Source organism: Astatotilapia calliptera, chromosome 15, assembly GCF_964374335.1.
Source record: "Astatotilapia calliptera chromosome 15, fAstCal68.1, whole genome shotgun sequence".
NCBI classification, from domain to species: Eukaryota; Metazoa; Chordata; class Actinopteri; order Cichliformes; family Cichlidae; genus Astatotilapia; species Astatotilapia calliptera.
In genome coordinates, this window is record NC_137436.1 from 26,853,405 (window position 1) to 26,869,932 (window position 16,528).

Here is a 16,528-nt window from a genome sequence, read left to right on the forward strand (position 1 = left end):
CCTTCCTCAGAGTCCAGCCTCACTATAAACCTTACCTTTGCCTCATAATCACATTTATCTCAGTGTTTAACATTTTGAGCATGTCAGGCTGTGCAATTCATTATTATGACTGTTTGTCCTTCAGTCATGACTGTACTATGTAAAGCACCCAGATACTTACTGAGGTTATACATACTGTAACAGACTGCACCCCTGTACAAAAGCCAAAGTTAGTGCAGTGGAACATTTGGTTAACTCAGAATTAAGGAAGAAGCAGGAAAATGCAAGCTCAGGCTGAAAGGCCGGAGTGTGTGAGGATAGCAGAACATCTGGTGTATTTGATAGAAATCCAGAGTGATAGCTTTAAATAAAGTGTTTGTGCGTGCATGTTTGTGGGTTTAATGCTGTGCTGGTGAAATCTCTGAACCACAAACATCACCCAGCGACTTTATGACCTGATATTTGAGGAATTATTAACAGAGTTGTTCTCTAGTTTGATTCCTATCAGCCTGCCAAAGTTTAAAGTCCAGACTCAAACTTCCACCCATCCCAGCAACAATCACACATGTTCACTTGGTCAGGTGTCAAAAATCAGCTTTAATTCACATTTACAAAACCATGAAGCCCACAGAGAGGTGTCTGTGTCCCAGAACATCTCCACCAGGAACAACACTGACGATACAAATATGGCAACAGGAAACAGAAATGTGTTTTCCTCAGTTTACAAAAACATACAGCAGTAAACGCATAGCACTTCCTGTCGGAACGTCCTCCTAGATCCGAAGACCAGACTACAGAACCACGATGAACCCAACCCGAAGCACTTTCTTTATTTTCTTACATAATATTAGCATGTGTTCATACGAAACATGGCCCAAGGTCAAAGTAATAACACTAGCATGTGAACGTAATCCAGAGTAATCTAAAGTAACCCAACGTAAAGTAATCTAGTCTCAAGCCTGCTCTTAGCACTCAGCTTCAACGCTGTTCTATATTTTTGTCATTACATTAGATTTCTTTATGTGGTCATCTCCTGTGGGCAACACAGCTCACAGGTACAGAGTGCTGCCCCTCAGTGGGTTTTCAGAAGCTGGCCAATCAGAAGGAAGTGGGATTTTAAAGAAGGATGACTTTAAAGAGAGAGGAGCTAAAAGAGTTTATTGAGCTGAGAAGCCAGAGTTAAATAAAGTAAAGTTGTTGTTTTTTTTATTTTATTATTTTTGAATCATTGGAGGGTAATACAGCTGAGTAGAGCTGCAGGTTAGCTCAATGGTTCTCCTTTAACGTGAAAGATGATCATATGACCCTTACTGATCTTTCAGTTCATTTAATCTTCGAGCTAAATCTGCAAACACCTGACTGCTTGGAATGAAATGACATAAATCACCTGATTCAGACATCTGCTAATGTAAACGTGATGCCACCCTCTCCAGGTAACACCTGCAAAAACCCAAACGGGTAAGACTGCTGAGTGGACCTTTATCGGCCCCTGTGAACACTGTCATGCTGTGGTTTAACCTGCCTGACTTCCATTTGTGCATGCTTCACTCATCCAGCCACTCTTCCCGTCCTTCCTTTGTTCTTCTTCCTTGCAGATGAACAGTCAGCAGGTGTTTAACCACAAAGAAACACTACACAGGTGATCATGAGAGTTTGGGGCAGCTCAGCTTCCCACACAGCAGCTCCATGTCAACTTACACTGTATGTATTTATACACATGAATCCTCCATCACCACACATCTGTCTGAATCTGAGCAGTCACGAATCCTTTTGAAGACAACACGGGGCCTGTTTCCATACCCCTCCCTATGACTCCAAGTAATCGTCATCATGTTTCTGTACCCAGCCAGCAGGAAGCTCCATCTGCCCACTTTCTGTACACGTCCATGTAATGCATGATGTCACATCATCGCTCTCTGTCCTCTGTCTCATGTGGTTTTCGCCTTCTGGCTGCAGGTCCTGTCTGTAGCCTCTAGGTGGCGCTGAAGCGATTCCTGCACTGGGCTCTTCTGCTGGTCTTTGAGAGGGAGATTCCTCCGTTTGACGGGCAGCACGAATGCGACCAGAATGCAGCCGATGTGGAGGCTAAAGTACCAGGAACTGCAGAGAAGATGAAAATTCAGAAATGCTGCTATGAGCAGTCAAAGTTACACATGAATTAAACCTGGGTTAAACAAGGTTTAAACCTGGGCTGCACCAGCAGTAAACCTGAAATATATCTGGGTTAAACCTGGAATAACTTATATTAAACCTTGGTAAAACCTGATTTAAACCTGGGTTAAAGCTGTGTTAAACATGCATTAAACCTGGATTGAATCTTGATTAAACTTTGGTCAACCCTTTCTGACTTACTGACCTGTAGAACTTCATGGATGGACCCACAGACAGCAAGACAAAAGGTATCACCGTGTAGCAGATGGCAATCTGAGTGGCTGCCCACGTGATGACATCATAGACCAGTTTGTGTACGGAGGAGTGCAGGAAGTATGGTCGAACGTTGTGTCTGACCTGAGGATGAGAAGTTAACATGGATGACTGCTAAAATGGACACAGGTCTCATTTCAAAGGCTTAGCAGCAACATCAGTTAACAGATAACAGCTAACTGCTAAATGATAATGGCTAACAGCTAGCGGCTAATAGCTAACAGCGGCTCACCGCTCTGGCTGCCAGCGTGATGACGATCCCTGTGAGGAAGGTGAGGTAATATCCTGGATAGGCTCCGTGCCACATGGCTGACAGGATGAAGGTGGCTGCTGTCGGATGGTAGGGACATCGCTCATAACACACCCTGTCAATCAGAGATAAGGGGTCAGAGGTCACAAACAGTCATTTTTACACATGCCAGGTACAGATTCCAGATCAGGTAACTGAGTGTGACCTTTTGAGCCAGTGTGCTGTCTGAATGTTCCAGTTGTCCAGGAAAACTTTGAAGCTGGTGGCAAACTGGAAGCAGACAGAGATCCATTAGACTGATGTTATCAAACCATTTTAGTGACTCGTAAATAGGGATGGGTACCGGTATCCGGTTCTGACATAAACGGTAGTAACCAGACCGAAAAGCAGTGCACATTTCGGTGCTTTATTTCGGTGCTTTTTTTTCCTGAGCTGTGATACACTTTAGATTCTAGCCAATCATTTTATGTTTCCGAGGATAGTAGGCGGGTCCAGGTACGTACGTTCTTTTAGAGCAGAGCTACAGATTAAAAATGACCAAGGCAAAGCGGTCAAAAGTCTGGCTGTACTTCACAGCAAAAGATGCAAACTCAGCAGCAACAAGTGCTTTAAGCTGATACTGTGATACTGTGCAAAGGAGGTAACACCTCGAATCCGATGAAACACCTGGCGACGCATAGCGTTTTTTTTTTAAAAGCCGAGAAATGCGCCGTATTTGATAGTTTGCTGTGAGACCTCACACCGTGCACATCTACTGCGGGTGTGGTGCCTGTTATCGGACCCTGAGTTAGCAACATCCCCCAAGAACCCGAAGAATAGAGTCCTGGCCCCTAGCCCTGCCAGTGTAGCAGAAATGATGACGGATGATGATGGCAGCAGCAGCCGTTCTTCTCTGCGTGAGTAGCTTAATGTTGTCCGTGTGTAATTTACGCTGAGTAGGCTAACAGCGTTATCAAATTAATGCATGTAAGGTGAACTAGCAAACATCATCATAGCTACATGCGGCTGTCTTCTTGTTTGATGGCAGATACTCCCTTCACCCTGGCCAAAAAGGCTAAAATGACCAAAGAAAAAGTGGAAAACAGTTAAACATGAGAGGTTTTTGGACAAAGTTTGTGTTTTTTCCATTGATTAAGCACTGCTTCCAGCCAAGAGTGATGCCATAAAAAAAGGCTAACATTGTTATCTTTTTACAAAAAAACAGCTGAAAATGAGAGGTTTTTGGACCAATTTTGTGTTCTCCATTCTTTCAAATTCAAATTCAAATTTAAGCACCGGTTTGAGCACCGTTTAAGCACCGGCACCATTTCAAAAGTACCGGTTTGGCATCGATATCGGATAAAACCTAAACGATACCCATCCCTACTCGTAAACTTGTCCAGGTCTGTGATGGTCCTGACCTCAATCTTCAGGATCCTCAGATTGGAGATGAGGTCCCAGCGAGCAGAGCCGTCACTGTCGTAACCATTGAAGCCAAAACCGGCGGCGTTGTTGATGGCGTCAGCTGTAGCACAGATGTGACTGGTCAGAAATTTAGGTATGAACAGTGTGTTTGTGCTAACAGTGAACCCAGCATTTTCATTTCAGCACAAATGATCGGTTAGATTTTGATTTTAATCCAATTTCTCTAAAGCAGCACATGAAAGTTTATTTGCACAAAGCAGATTTCAGCCACCCACCAAGCGTCCAGACGAAGTAGTACTTGGGTCTGGTAGTCAGCATGGACAGGTACAGGTAAACCACTTGAGCATAGAAAGGTGTGTTGGCAATGAAGTTGTCGTCGATGTTTCGCTCCACTGGGAAAACCTTACACACTGACAGAAACACCAGCAGGCAGAAGAAGGAGGTGGTGACCTTACGTACGACCTCCATCTGTGGAGAAACATAGTATTCATTCAGGTTCAGTATGTCTTAAATTCAGTCAGCAATCATGAACAAAAGAAGAAATGGATTACGCTCCTCAGTTTAAACGTCTCAACGGTAAATGTCTTAAACCTGCTTTCTGTTTAATGTCAAGCGGGGGCGACTGCTCATACTGTAAATACAGGTATACCTTAGTCATGCGACCTACGTTTGGGGAGGGCTCACTGTGCCTCAGCTTGCTGCTGGACTTCCTTTCATCCTTGTAGTCTCTGCAGCGTCGAGGGGCTCCCTCGATGAAGCCGATGTAGTCGTTGTAGGAGCAGGTGGGGCCAGCCAGGATCCCCATGAAGTTACAGTTGTAGCTGAAGTACTCCAGCAGACTGGGCATTCTCCTAAATAAATAGAGGGTTAAGACCATTTCACCACAATGCTTTCTATTGGCAACTCCTGTGAATGTTGTATGCTATGGAAACAGCCGTGCTCCGAAAGAAGGCATGGAGAACTATTCAATTTTCAATTCAGTTTTATCTATACAACGCCAAATTACAACTACAGTTGCCTCAAGGTGCTTTTTACAGTAACTTAGACCCTACAAGAATACAAAGAAAACAGAGAAAACCCCAACAATCACATGAGCCCCGATGAGAAAGCACTCTGGTGACAGTGGGAAGGAAAAACTACATTTTAACAGGAAGAAACCTCCAGCAGAACCAGGCTCAGGGAGGGGCGGCCATCTGCTGTGACTGGTTTGGGTGAGGGGAGGAACACAGGACAAAAGACACACTGTGGAAGAGAGCCAGAGATTAATAATAAATGAACAAGTTGTATATGAAAGATCTGTTTTCACACGCCCTAATTTCTATCACTGCTGGGATTCTGTTCTGCTGTGGTGGGCCATCAGAGTACATGCAAAATGGTTTCATTAAATTCTGTATGTCAATAAATAATGTTCAGTTTCTTGTACTAATCTCTTTTTATTGAACCAATGATTTAATGCGAGAGGTGTACGAACACATGAGTGACGTGAGTTAAGAAGAAACACCCAGTGCATCATGGGAATTCCCCAGCTACCTTCACCTATTGCAGCATAACTAAGGGAGGATTCAGGGTCACCTGATCCAGCCCGAACTATATGCTTTAGCAAAAAGGAAAGTTTGAAGGCTAATCCTAAAAGTAGAGATATTGTCTGTCTCCTGAATCCAAACTGGAAGCTGGTTCCACAGAAGAGGGGCCTGAAAACTGAAGGCTCTGCCTCCCATTCTACTTTTAAATACTCTAGGAACAACAAGTAAGCCTGCAGTGTGAAAGTGAAGTGCTCTAACGATATGATACTATAAGGTCGTTAAGATAAGATGGGGCCTGATTATTCAAGACCTTGAATGTGAGGAGCAGGATTTAAATTCTGGATTTTTAATGGAGCCAATGAAGGGGAGACAGTAAAGGAGAACCAGAACACAGAACAAAGAGCTAATGTGATTGGCATAGTGAGACTTGTAGTAAAAACCTCAGTTAGAAAAGCTCTCTAAAGTACATATCCATTTATCATGTCTGATATTTAGCTAACATCTGCACAGACAGCATGCTAATGCTAAGCTAGCCAAGAACCTAAGAGTGATGAAAGAGTGGAGTATATGCAGACCCCAGTCTAGCAGCCAGACCCTGAACTTCAATAGGTTAACAAAGGCAGTTCTACCTGTTCATGTTTCTAAAGCAGAATCACCATGACGACTGCTCTGAAGTCTGTTTGGCTCGTTTTAACTTTGCTTTTATTCAAACTTCAAGAGTGTGTGTGTCCTCATTAGCACAGAGATCTGTGTCAGTGTGCGACTGTAGCTTCAGGTGTACACTGTTCATTGATAATTATCAGACTGTGCTTCAGGTTGGAGTGACATGGAGGTAATGTAACAGGTTGTGTAAGAAATTACTTTCTTCAGTGAGTAATTAAGTAACATACAACACTACTTTTAATATAAGTAACAAGTAATGTGCAATAGATTAGTTTTTTGAGTGACAACTCTAACACTGTCTTGATGCATGCTAAATCACCCAGGGAGGTAAATCCCAAAAGGTGATTCTGTTCATCTGGATGTAACGTTTTTAGTGGGGGAAACATTTCGTCATTTATCCAAGCGACTTCTTCAATCTCAGTTGACTGCAGGTTTCCCTAATCTTATAAACAGTAGATTTGCGCAATAATTGAAACCAGCCCACTGATTGAACAATTTGCTGTGAGGTTGGTTTATGATCATTAATATGCAAATTGTCGTCAAAGGAGCTTGCAAAGAAAAGCGTCTGGACTTCTTTAAGTTACTTGAAGACGTTTCACCTCTCATCCGAGAAGCTTCTTCAGTTCTAAGGTCAAATGGTGGAGAGTCCCAGATATAAACCTAGTGGGAGTGACCCCCCACAGAGGGACAAAAGGACCCCCTGATGATCCTCTAATCCTCTAATCAATCATCCAGGTCATCGTAGTCAAAGGAGCTTGCAAAGAAAAGCGTCTGGACTTCTTTAAGTCCAGACTTGATCTTAAAAGTTTATTTTGTGACCCAGAAGGAGCAATAAGAGTGATATTAAAACTAAGTAGCTGCCACCATTGTTGGAAACTGGAAATTGGCTGGGCCACACTGTGAATTCTGAGATAGGTTGGGCTACGAAGGATACACCTGACCCATCCTTCAAATCTGGGGAAAAGCAGGACGCATTTGTCAACCGCATTTGGAGGAGTCTTTGAATTGGGACAGCCTTTGTCGCGTCACCTTTACGTACTCGGCCTACAAAAGTGCAGCTGTCTATTGTAATTTTTGAGTGTATGCTAAAATAAAAATAAAAGTGTTCTATATCACCTGTTTGTTTTTATTCAAGCATACGTGTATACTATTTTTATTGATAGAGAGATTAAGCTTGTGTTTCAGTCATGTAGTGACTGTGCTTATTATGAGGCTTATTAGACATTATAAAACAGATGAACGTAATTTTGTGCTTAAGGTCGCATTTGGAGGAGTCTTCAAATTGTGACAGCCTTCGTTGCGTCGCTGTCACATAATCTGCCTACAAATGTGGCTTCCGAAGATATGCAGTCCCTGAATCTGGACACAGCTATGATACCGGAGACTGCTTCTTCTTCTTCTTCTTTGGCGTTTAACGGCAGCTGGCATCCTTGTAGATGCATTGCTGCCATCTTCTGTTTCAGTCCGTTATTACACTCTTAAATCCTACTACTTATTCCTGTGTCTTGCAGGATCTTAAAAAGCTTAAATTGATGCATCGACTATTAAATTACTTGGCAACGATTTTGATAGTCGACGTAATCGTGACTAGTCGACTAATCATGGCAGCTCTTCCTCCCTTGTGAATTTGATGTGTTGGTCCATCGAGTTAATGTGATCCATGAATTGTGGTACGTCCCGTGCTGAGATTTGATTTTCACCCAGGTTTCATCCACATACCTGAACCAATGACTTGGTGATGTTCCATAGTAGGATAAAAGAGCCCTCATTCCCACTTCTTCCATGTACACGTTGGCCACAGTGGGTGAAACTGGGGAAATCATGGCACACCCATGTTTCTGACTGTAGTATTGACCCTTGTATGCGAAATAGGTGGAATTAAGACACAGTTCCAAAAGTAAACACACTTGGTCAATGCTGAGAGTGGTCCTGTTGCTAAGGTTGGGGTCATCCTGTAATGTCTTACGAACTACCTCCAACGCTTCAGTGACTGGAACACAAGTGAAGAGAAATGTAACATTGTATGAGACCATTGTTTCATCTGCCTCCATAATGACATCTCTCACCTTCTCAATAAAATCCAAGGTGTTCTGGATGTGCTGTTCAGAGCTGCCTACCATTGATTGATTAATGATCAAGGAACTGACCTCACAGCTGATTGTTCATTTAGTGGCTAATTTCAGTTATTGTGTAAATGTACTGTTTGTAAGGTTGAGGAAACATGCAGTCAGCTGAGACTGAAGAAGTCACCTGGATGAGTGACGAAACGTCCAGACGAGCAGAATCAACAATTTTGAACTCCAACACTGCCGATAACGTGATGAAAAATGAAGGCCACAGAATGAGGATTGTTCATGCAAAGATCTACTAAGAGCAGGAAGAAGACCATTCAAAGGGTTCCGCTATGTCATGAGTTTTGAAGGACTGATCCAGTAAAAGTGACTCAGCCGAGTATTTTTTGTTTTTAGTTTAGGTGAAGCTATTTTTTCATACTAAACCTGTTTTGCATGAACAGAAGTACAGCAGGAAGTTGCATTACTTTTAGGGAGAAGTATTAGGGCGGAGATACCTTTGATTGACAAGTGTCTACCATGGAGGCATGGATTTTGTCTTAAGCTCCACCCTCCTGCCTAAACACAGTGATTTCTGTTCCAGTAAATAATGTTTCTACCATGAACAAACCTTATTGCCAGAATCTTCTGTCCCGCCGTCAGATGTTCCTCCTTCCGAGCCATTCCTGTCAGAAACACAGAGTGGACAGTAAAACCTGCAGGATTTACGGAAAACAGCCTGTCTGAGAGTGCAGCTCACCGTCATGGATCTCAAACGCCAGACTGGTGATCTTCTGAGTGATGACCATCATGGGGCTGCAGAGAGGGCAGAGGCAGAGATTAGAGCCTGGACACGGAGAGGCGTTTAGGAGTGAATGGGCCACAGAGCGGAGGCGTTACCCTGTGAAATCGGCGGTGTACATGCCGTAGTCAAAGACGTATACTCGAGTGATCTGACACAGACTCAGGTATGTGAGTGCCACCACTAGGCAGTACCTGGAAAAACACAGAGAACAGGCTGTTATTCAACTTGGGGTCGGCGGTCCTGACGGCCTCACTGAGGTCTGAGGACCTCTGTGATGATCTGGCTCACTCAGGTTTCTGGCTGTAGCTCATGTGAAGCTCCACGGGTTTAAGACCTTCACCAGTCTGAAGTTTGCATCCTTTTGAGGACAGAACACCTGGTGCAGTCATGTTTGTTTGGCTGAAAGGAGCACATTGTTACTTTTACAACATCAGAATCTGTGGAAGTCCTTTTGTGCCAGTATGCATGACCTAATGTTCACAGAGCTGGAAATAACAGAGGTCCGACTGTGAGCTGCTCTCCTGACATCAAAGGTGATAAAAGGTTTCCTCATTAACCCTGAGCTTGTTAATGGCTTGTTAGCAGCGTTTTAATGCATGTCGTGTGTGACGCTCACTTGTGCATGTGTTCGACTCCGGTGAGGATCATGATGCCGTAGGTGAGTCCGCTCTGAACCAGGAAGTGGAGAGCATACCTGTAAAACAAGGAGAACACAGAGCGTCATCTCCAGACACCAGCTGACCAGAACACGTGATGTGTCTAATAATAATAATAATAATAATGGATACTTTATTGATCCCCATGGGGAAATTACTTGTTTTTCTCTGCATTTGACCCATTCACTCAGTGAAGCAGTGGGCAGCCCACTAAGCAGGCGCCCGGGGAGCAGTGTGTAGGGACGGTACCTTGCTCAAGGGTACCTCAGGGTAGCCGTTAAGTGGATTCGAACCGCCGACCTTCCGATCATGGGGCGACCACTTTACCTACCTACTACCTACTGAGCTATCCCTGCCCCTGCTGCTCCTGTGACGGATGCTCACATTAAACATAATCAGCTTGGTGTACAAACAGTAATCTCTGTGAGCCAACGCTCAGGCTGCCCTCAACACTCAGTCAGTCACAGCATTTTTCCCTCTGGGATCTGGATGATGTCATAGAGAGTTTGTTTTAGGGTCATCTGACACACAGACCGAATCAGAAGAAAGCTTTCTTAAAGGGGGAGAGGAGCTAAAAGTTGTTTCAGACGGCGAGAAAATGAAAGAAGGATTATTATGACTGCGAGTCATGCAAAGCTGCTCTAACAGCGGATTCTTATTTAGTCCAGCCACATCTGATGTTTTCTGCTCCTGACAATCATTATTGTGTAATTTTTCCATTACAGGTGAGATGAGCGATGCACGTGTGACCTCTATCAGAGTTCAATTTTAGGATAAGTCAGACTTTGGAGAGCTCAGTTTTACTGATCCTGAGTCGTAGTTGGTCTTACCAGCCGAAGCAGAACATGGCAAAATAGAGTCCCAGCAGCGTGGCCACCACGTGCCGGATGATGGGACTGGTCTTACTGGGATGGAGGAAGAGACGAAACCAGAAGGCGGAGATCAGAGCGCAGAGCTGGCACGCTACGAAGTTCACCTGCAGGTGAAGCAAAAAGACAGCACCTCATTGGTGCTTCAGTACATCCAGGTGAGAGAGGGCAGACCCGCCCACCGTTAGACTGCTCCGCCTCCCTCAGGCTGACCCCTCACCTTCTCTAACACCTTCACAGAGGGGTGCTGCATGCTCATTGGCTAATCCTGCCTTCCTCCTGCTGAGGGGACCAAACCTGAGCGCCACCGCCCCCTCCTGGGTGTGAGAGAGGTGTCACATGACTCTTTCAGAACCAACACAAGCACAAAATGGCTGCCCTTTTCTCCAATCAGCTCCTCCTGCAAGAAGGCGAGGAGGAGGATCTTCATCATCATTAGCACAGTAACACCCATGTTATTGTCCAGTCACCGTCTACTACAGACTAATACCAGAATACTAAGAAAATAACATCAGAGTGCTATCTGACTAATATCTGTAGTAATGTCAGAGTATCAATAGCGCTGTCAGTTTTTGTAGTATTGTGTGTGGTATTGTGAGTGTTTGTAAACAGAGCAATGATATCACCACCTGCAGTACTTTGTGTCTCTTTGTACTTCAAAACTCAGAATTTGACTTTCAAAGTTCTCTTGTGTTTTTTTGCAACACTGTGAAGTCGAAGTACTCATCACTGAGTCACTGTCACGAGGTATTTTCTTACAGTGTGAAGTTTTTATCAGAGTGTCCTGAAATATAAGACGTTACAAGACGCCTTGAAACTACCTAAATGATACTCAGGCAGGTTTTACTGTGCCTGTCCCAAAGTACACATCTGAGTCAGGACGATGGGAATAAGGAGCAGCGAGATCTCTGGCTTTGATCTTTTACAGGTTTGAGATTTTCATGTTTGAATGTGTGAAAAAGGCCTGAAAGTTTGCTGATGCAGCAGTTTTCAAACAGTTCTCTGTAATACTCTCTGTTGTACTGTTAGAGTATCTACAAACTGTTTAAAGGTTACAGCGGCCGTGTGTTCACACTATGGACGATAAATATTTATGAAAATCAGAGACGGTCGAGCAGAAGATGAAATGTGCTGTTTGAGAAGGAGCGACCTTGGTGAGGGTCGCACCCCCCGGCCTCCTTCTCGGAGCACCTCTGGCAGTGCCCACTTCCTGCCTTGGAGGGAAGTGACACCAGAGCCTCCACTCAGAGGCGTGAAACTTGCTGTGTGGTGTAGAAACAGGATTTTTCTCTGAAGACTCACACACAATGACATCAGCCCACAGGAGATACTGGTATCATCAGTACTTCCCTGTAAAACTAGTAAACTGAGGCAGCTGGTCACCTGAACCGGCTCCAGAGGCCTGGCTGTCAGCCAGTCAGAGGGTAGGTGTGTGCAGCAGCTCACCAGGATCACCTGGTGAAGGTCCACACAACCACACTCTGATCTACCATCTGCTGAATGAGTAGCTGCTCCACCCCCTCTGAGCTCTGGACTGAGGAATGACCAATCAGGAGCTGACGTGGAGGTCATGGCTGTGCCTGGTTATCACCTGAGCCACACCTGCGTCAGAGAAGCTCCACACCTGACCCCAGCGCAGACGAAACCTAAGAGGAAAGGTGGAGCCTCAGGAGCATCACGGGTGAGAGATCACCCCCCCTCCCCTTCCCCCACCACCACCGACATGCCTTTCCCCTTCATCATCATCACAATAGGAACAGTCCGCACAGCTACATCCCCTTCCTCCTCCTCCTTACGTGAATGAGCAGCATGAAGCCTCTCATCCATCACAGCTGCAGGAGTCTGCACGAGGCCTCCGCCCTTTACTTTTACGGACAAAGCCCTCCTCCCTTCCCCGTCCTCGCCTCTCTTTGTACCCCGTGCCGAGGTCCGGCGGCTCTTACCTGGTCCAGCGGCAGGTCGGTGAGCTCGCTGAGCGGCTGCAGAAGGCTGGAGCCTGTGCAGGCCGTGGATGGAGCTCCGTCGTCGGCCATAGTTCCGATGTTAGGCCGACCGTACTGCTTCTGATACCGGCTGCAGCTGCGCAGAGGCGGCGGAGGCTCCGTGATCCACCGGAGGTCCGTGCCCGTGCGTCTGCGCGTGCTTCTCTGCTTTCTGCTCCTCCTCCTCTCCCCCTCCGTCTGCCTCCTCCTCCTGCTGCTTTCTCTTCAGATCAGTCTCAGAAACATCTGTTGGCATCTGGCTAAAGAACACACACACAGCTCACCGCATCTGAAGGCAAAGTCTTTTTTAATCGTTTAAGTCTTCAAGGATAAAACTGGCAAAACAGGAATCAATAACTAATAAATTAATAAATTCATTCATTAAAAAAAAGTCTGTCGGTCGCACTCAAAATTGAGGGACTGAAGGTGTTTTACTGTATATGAGAGCCATTCCTGATTTGATCAGAATCAGAATACTTTATTAATCCCTAGGGAAATTATATGGGTTACAGTTGTGTCAGTACAGTAGCATTAACAAAAACAAACTAGACTATTTATCAATACAGTATGTTAAGATATGAGAAATAGCATAATGTATACAATACAAGTCACCAAGTAATAAATATTCAGGGTTGACATATGTGATTATAAATAAATATTAACAAATTGACAGAAACATTACAGAGTAAGAAAGAGTGTGTGCCAAAAGGATGTAACTATTGTAGTGTTTACATTGTATTAGAAGGAGGAGAGATGGCCACAGGTAGGAATGATTTACTGTGGCGTTCATTGGTGCTTTTTGGTCATTTCTGGTAACCCTTTTGCATGCAGTATTCTGTGCAGTACAGCAGGCACGTGCAGAGGGGGGGGGGGGGGGGGGGGGGGGGCTAGAGGGGCTTGAGCACTCGCCCCTTTCCTGGTGGGTGCCCAAAGTGCCCTTTTGTTGAGGCAACTTTAAAAAAAAAAAATTTATGTGTGTGTGCGTGCGGAGTCCTGTCTGTACCCCTCAACAATAATATTTAACTATTAATCACAGTTTTGCTAAATAAAAGGATCTGGCTTGCATCAGTCACATGATCACATTTAACCAATGATCGCCCTTGACGGCAGAACGCGCTGGTTACGAGCCGGGAACGAGCTCACAAAGAGCACGCGTATTTTTAGCAGTCCGGAGCTGTAGGAGAAACACAAGTTAACTCAGAGACACAGACTGATGCGACAAAACCAGTAAGTAGGTGTACAGCGTACACTGTAGTGTGTAGCACACAGGAGTATTAGCTTATTACGTACACGTTGGTAAGTTGTCTTGTGGCAACTGACGAACTGAAACAAATGAGCGTGCTGTGTGTGCAACAGCGCGACAAACATTACCTGTCCTTTTATTAACTGCACAGGTAGTGCTGGTCACAGCTGCTGGCTACCTGTGTAAGGCTGTCATGGGTCTGTAGCTCTGTCACCGTTTTAGGGAACATATTTAGTTTTAAAGTATTTAGAAACATATTAAATTTTAAAGTAAGTTTCCGGGCTTTTCCTGCCTTTCTGGAGGGATTATATTTCACTAAAAAACGATCTAATATGCATGTCCACATAATTATGCATTATTATAATTATAATATATTAAAAAACACGCTGTATTTTAAAGAACATACATTAAGAAGCAGATTATATTAGATTTATATTTTAAATAAGACAAAATTTGGATTTTACAGCAGTAAAATTATTGTATCGCTACAGTTTAAAAATGTAATAAGCTTTGCCCCTGCACAGAGTGGATAGTGAAACAAATGGAATCATCATAATGACATTATTTCATATTTATTACTTCCCCCTCCTCATTGCTTTATTATTGTAGTTCTAGTAATAAATAATAATGTAAGGATTCTGGATCAGCACCATGATGCCCATAGTATATACAGTATTCTGAAGAAGGTCTAAAATGTCACTGTGTGTGCGTGCATGTGTGTGTTTTATTTAGATGGATTTACTCATGATATAACATTGTCCAGACATACCTGGTAAGGACATGAGGAGGAAACAGCAGGAGCTGTGTGAGGCTACTAAAGGCAGTGCTATAACATTTTTCTGTCATCATTTTATTAAAGATTAAGTGCAAGAGTTGTTAGGTGTGGATAATTAGATTATAGTTTATTGCAATAGCAAGTTGTGCCTTGTTCTCAGGTAGACAGCAAGTGGAGAGTGATATATGAAATGATGGGATGGAAGGAAGAAGAGAAGCAAAGAGTGATTCACAGGCAGAGCCTGAATTATTTCTCACAGTTTTTCGTTGCCTTATGGTTCCAAGCACTGTCACCAATCTTTGCATTTTGTTATTATCTCATGACACTTGTTTAATCAGCTACCATCTCTCCTGTGGACTTTTTAATGTCTACAGTCTCAGATCAACACAGCCCTGCTCTTCCTATATTAGATTCTTGATGAATGTGTGTTGTTGTTATTCAGCCTGGTTCAATGTGCCCCCTTTTAACTTCGAGCACCCGCCCCTTTAAACCTCTCTGCACGGCCCTGCAGTACAGTGCAGTATTTCTACTCACCGGGGATCTTATGAGTCTTCTGTTTTATTTTTCGGCCCCTCTGAAGCTTTTTGTAGCAGACGTGCAACGATTGCAGTTATTAATTTAATGTGAAGACAGACTCCGTCTGGAGAGATAATAAATACAAGGTCACAAACTAGCTCAGAAACTTAGAAATCATAAGATAAAATAACCTTTATTAGTCCCACACGTGTGAAATTTGTTTTGTCACAGCAGGAAGTGGACAGTGCAAAAGTTATGTAGCAAAAATTAGAATATAATAAGAATAAATACAGTACACAACTGTACAGAATAAAATAGAATACTATATACAGTAGAATAAAATAGAATAAAATATACAATAGGATAAAAATAGAATACAAATTCTATATACAACTGAGTAAAAATACAACGATGCAAGAAAAGAGAATTGCACTTAGTGTTATTGCACATGTGTGGATGTGTGTGTTTGATCAGTTGGAGTCTTTGTTGTACAGTCTGACAGCAGTGGGGAGGAAAGACCTGCGAAATCTGTCCGTCCCACACTGAAGGCTTAAATGTAAAAAATAATAAAAGTAGAAATAACATGAAAAACGTGAGGCTGAATCCCTCTCACGGACCGTGAACGCCGTTTGTTAAACTGGTAAATTATCCAGCTGTAGTTCCGACTGCAAGCCAGCAGATGGCATTCAGGCTGAACTGCGTACAGATCGGCTAAAGAGCAACAGAAGAATAAAGGGCGGAAGTTGCGTCAGGTTGTTTTGGCGTGTTGTCCTGGCAGCAGCAGTTAGCTACGTTAGCACCTTAAGCTTCAGACAGAAAAATGTCAGCAGCCGAGGACGACACGGAACTGCGGGACCTGCTGATCCAGAATCTTGAGAACAGCGGAGCTCTGAACAAGCTGAAGGTGAAAGGTCACGTTTAACGTGAGACGCCCTGACGGCGGGATAGGCTACAGCTACTCGCAGCTAACGACTGCTAACCGGCTGCTCAGAGACTGTTTCAGGTTTATTTTATTTAACCTGAGAGGAGAGATGAAGTTCTGACTGAGTGTAGAGGTTCAGCAGCTGTGTGAGCTCTGTTGCTGCTGTTGTCGATCAAGCAGGATCTAACCTTTGAAACCGGTTTAAACATCCGTGAGAGTAGATGAGACATTTTATTACTAATAACGTGTAACTGCGGCTCAGCATAGAACCGCAAAGCTCACAGCCAGGAAGAAGAAACCTCACAGAACAAATAGAAATAGTTTTCCTTTTTTATTTCCTTTCACGCCCTGTTTTTGTCATGTGACTCGACAGCGTCAGGTGCTGAGAAAGACTTACCTCCAAACCTGAAACCACTCTTATTGATATCTGATCAGTTTGTGACTGATATCTGATCAGTTTGTGACT

At 43.9% G+C, this 16,528-nt stretch overlaps 2 protein-coding genes across 13 annotated transcripts in view; one reads left to right on the forward strand and one right to left on the reverse strand.

The window, feature by feature from the left end:
* Positions 1–556: 556 nt before the first annotated feature.
* Positions 557–12,812, reverse strand: mboat2b (membrane bound O-acyltransferase domain containing 2b). Of its 2 annotated transcripts, XM_080289476.1 has the most exons (14): positions 12,568–12,806; positions 10,845–10,941; positions 10,586–10,731; positions 9,716–9,793; positions 9,195–9,290; positions 9,055–9,110; positions 8,926–8,980; positions 4,725–4,908; positions 4,333–4,525; positions 4,054–4,157; positions 2,859–2,923; positions 2,636–2,768; positions 2,336–2,487; positions 557–2,079 (listed from the first exon to the last, which is right to left on the reverse strand). In XM_080289476.1, exons 2-14 carry the CDS (start codon positions 10,881–10,883, stop codon positions 1,908–1,910), a joined length of 1,473 nt encoding a protein of 490 aa, XP_080145602.1. In that variant the 5' UTR covers positions 10,884–10,941; positions 12,568–12,806; the 3' UTR covers positions 557–1,907. The 2 variants fall into 2 exon arrangements, with proteins under 2 accessions (XP_080145602.1, XP_026050736.1); XM_026194951.2 differs by lacking the exon at positions 10,845–10,941 and having other exon boundaries at positions 12,568–12,812.
* A 917-nt stretch (positions 12,813–13,729) lies between these two features.
* cep43 (centrosomal protein 43) overlaps positions 13,730–16,528 on the forward strand; it is a 28,950-nt gene continuing 26,151 nt past the window's right edge. For 8 of the 11 annotated variants that reach the window (XM_026194942.2, XM_080289478.1, XM_026194944.2 and 5 more), the window contains exon 1: positions 15,869–16,044. In XM_026194942.2, the coding sequence (XP_026050727.2) occupies positions 15,961–16,044 (84 nt within the window). In that variant the 5' untranslated portion in view covers positions 15,869–15,960. Of the gene's footprint in view, positions 13,834–15,868; positions 16,045–16,528 lie in introns of those variants that run through there. The other 3 variants (XM_080289479.1, XM_080289483.1, XM_080289484.1) reach the window with 1 other exon arrangement.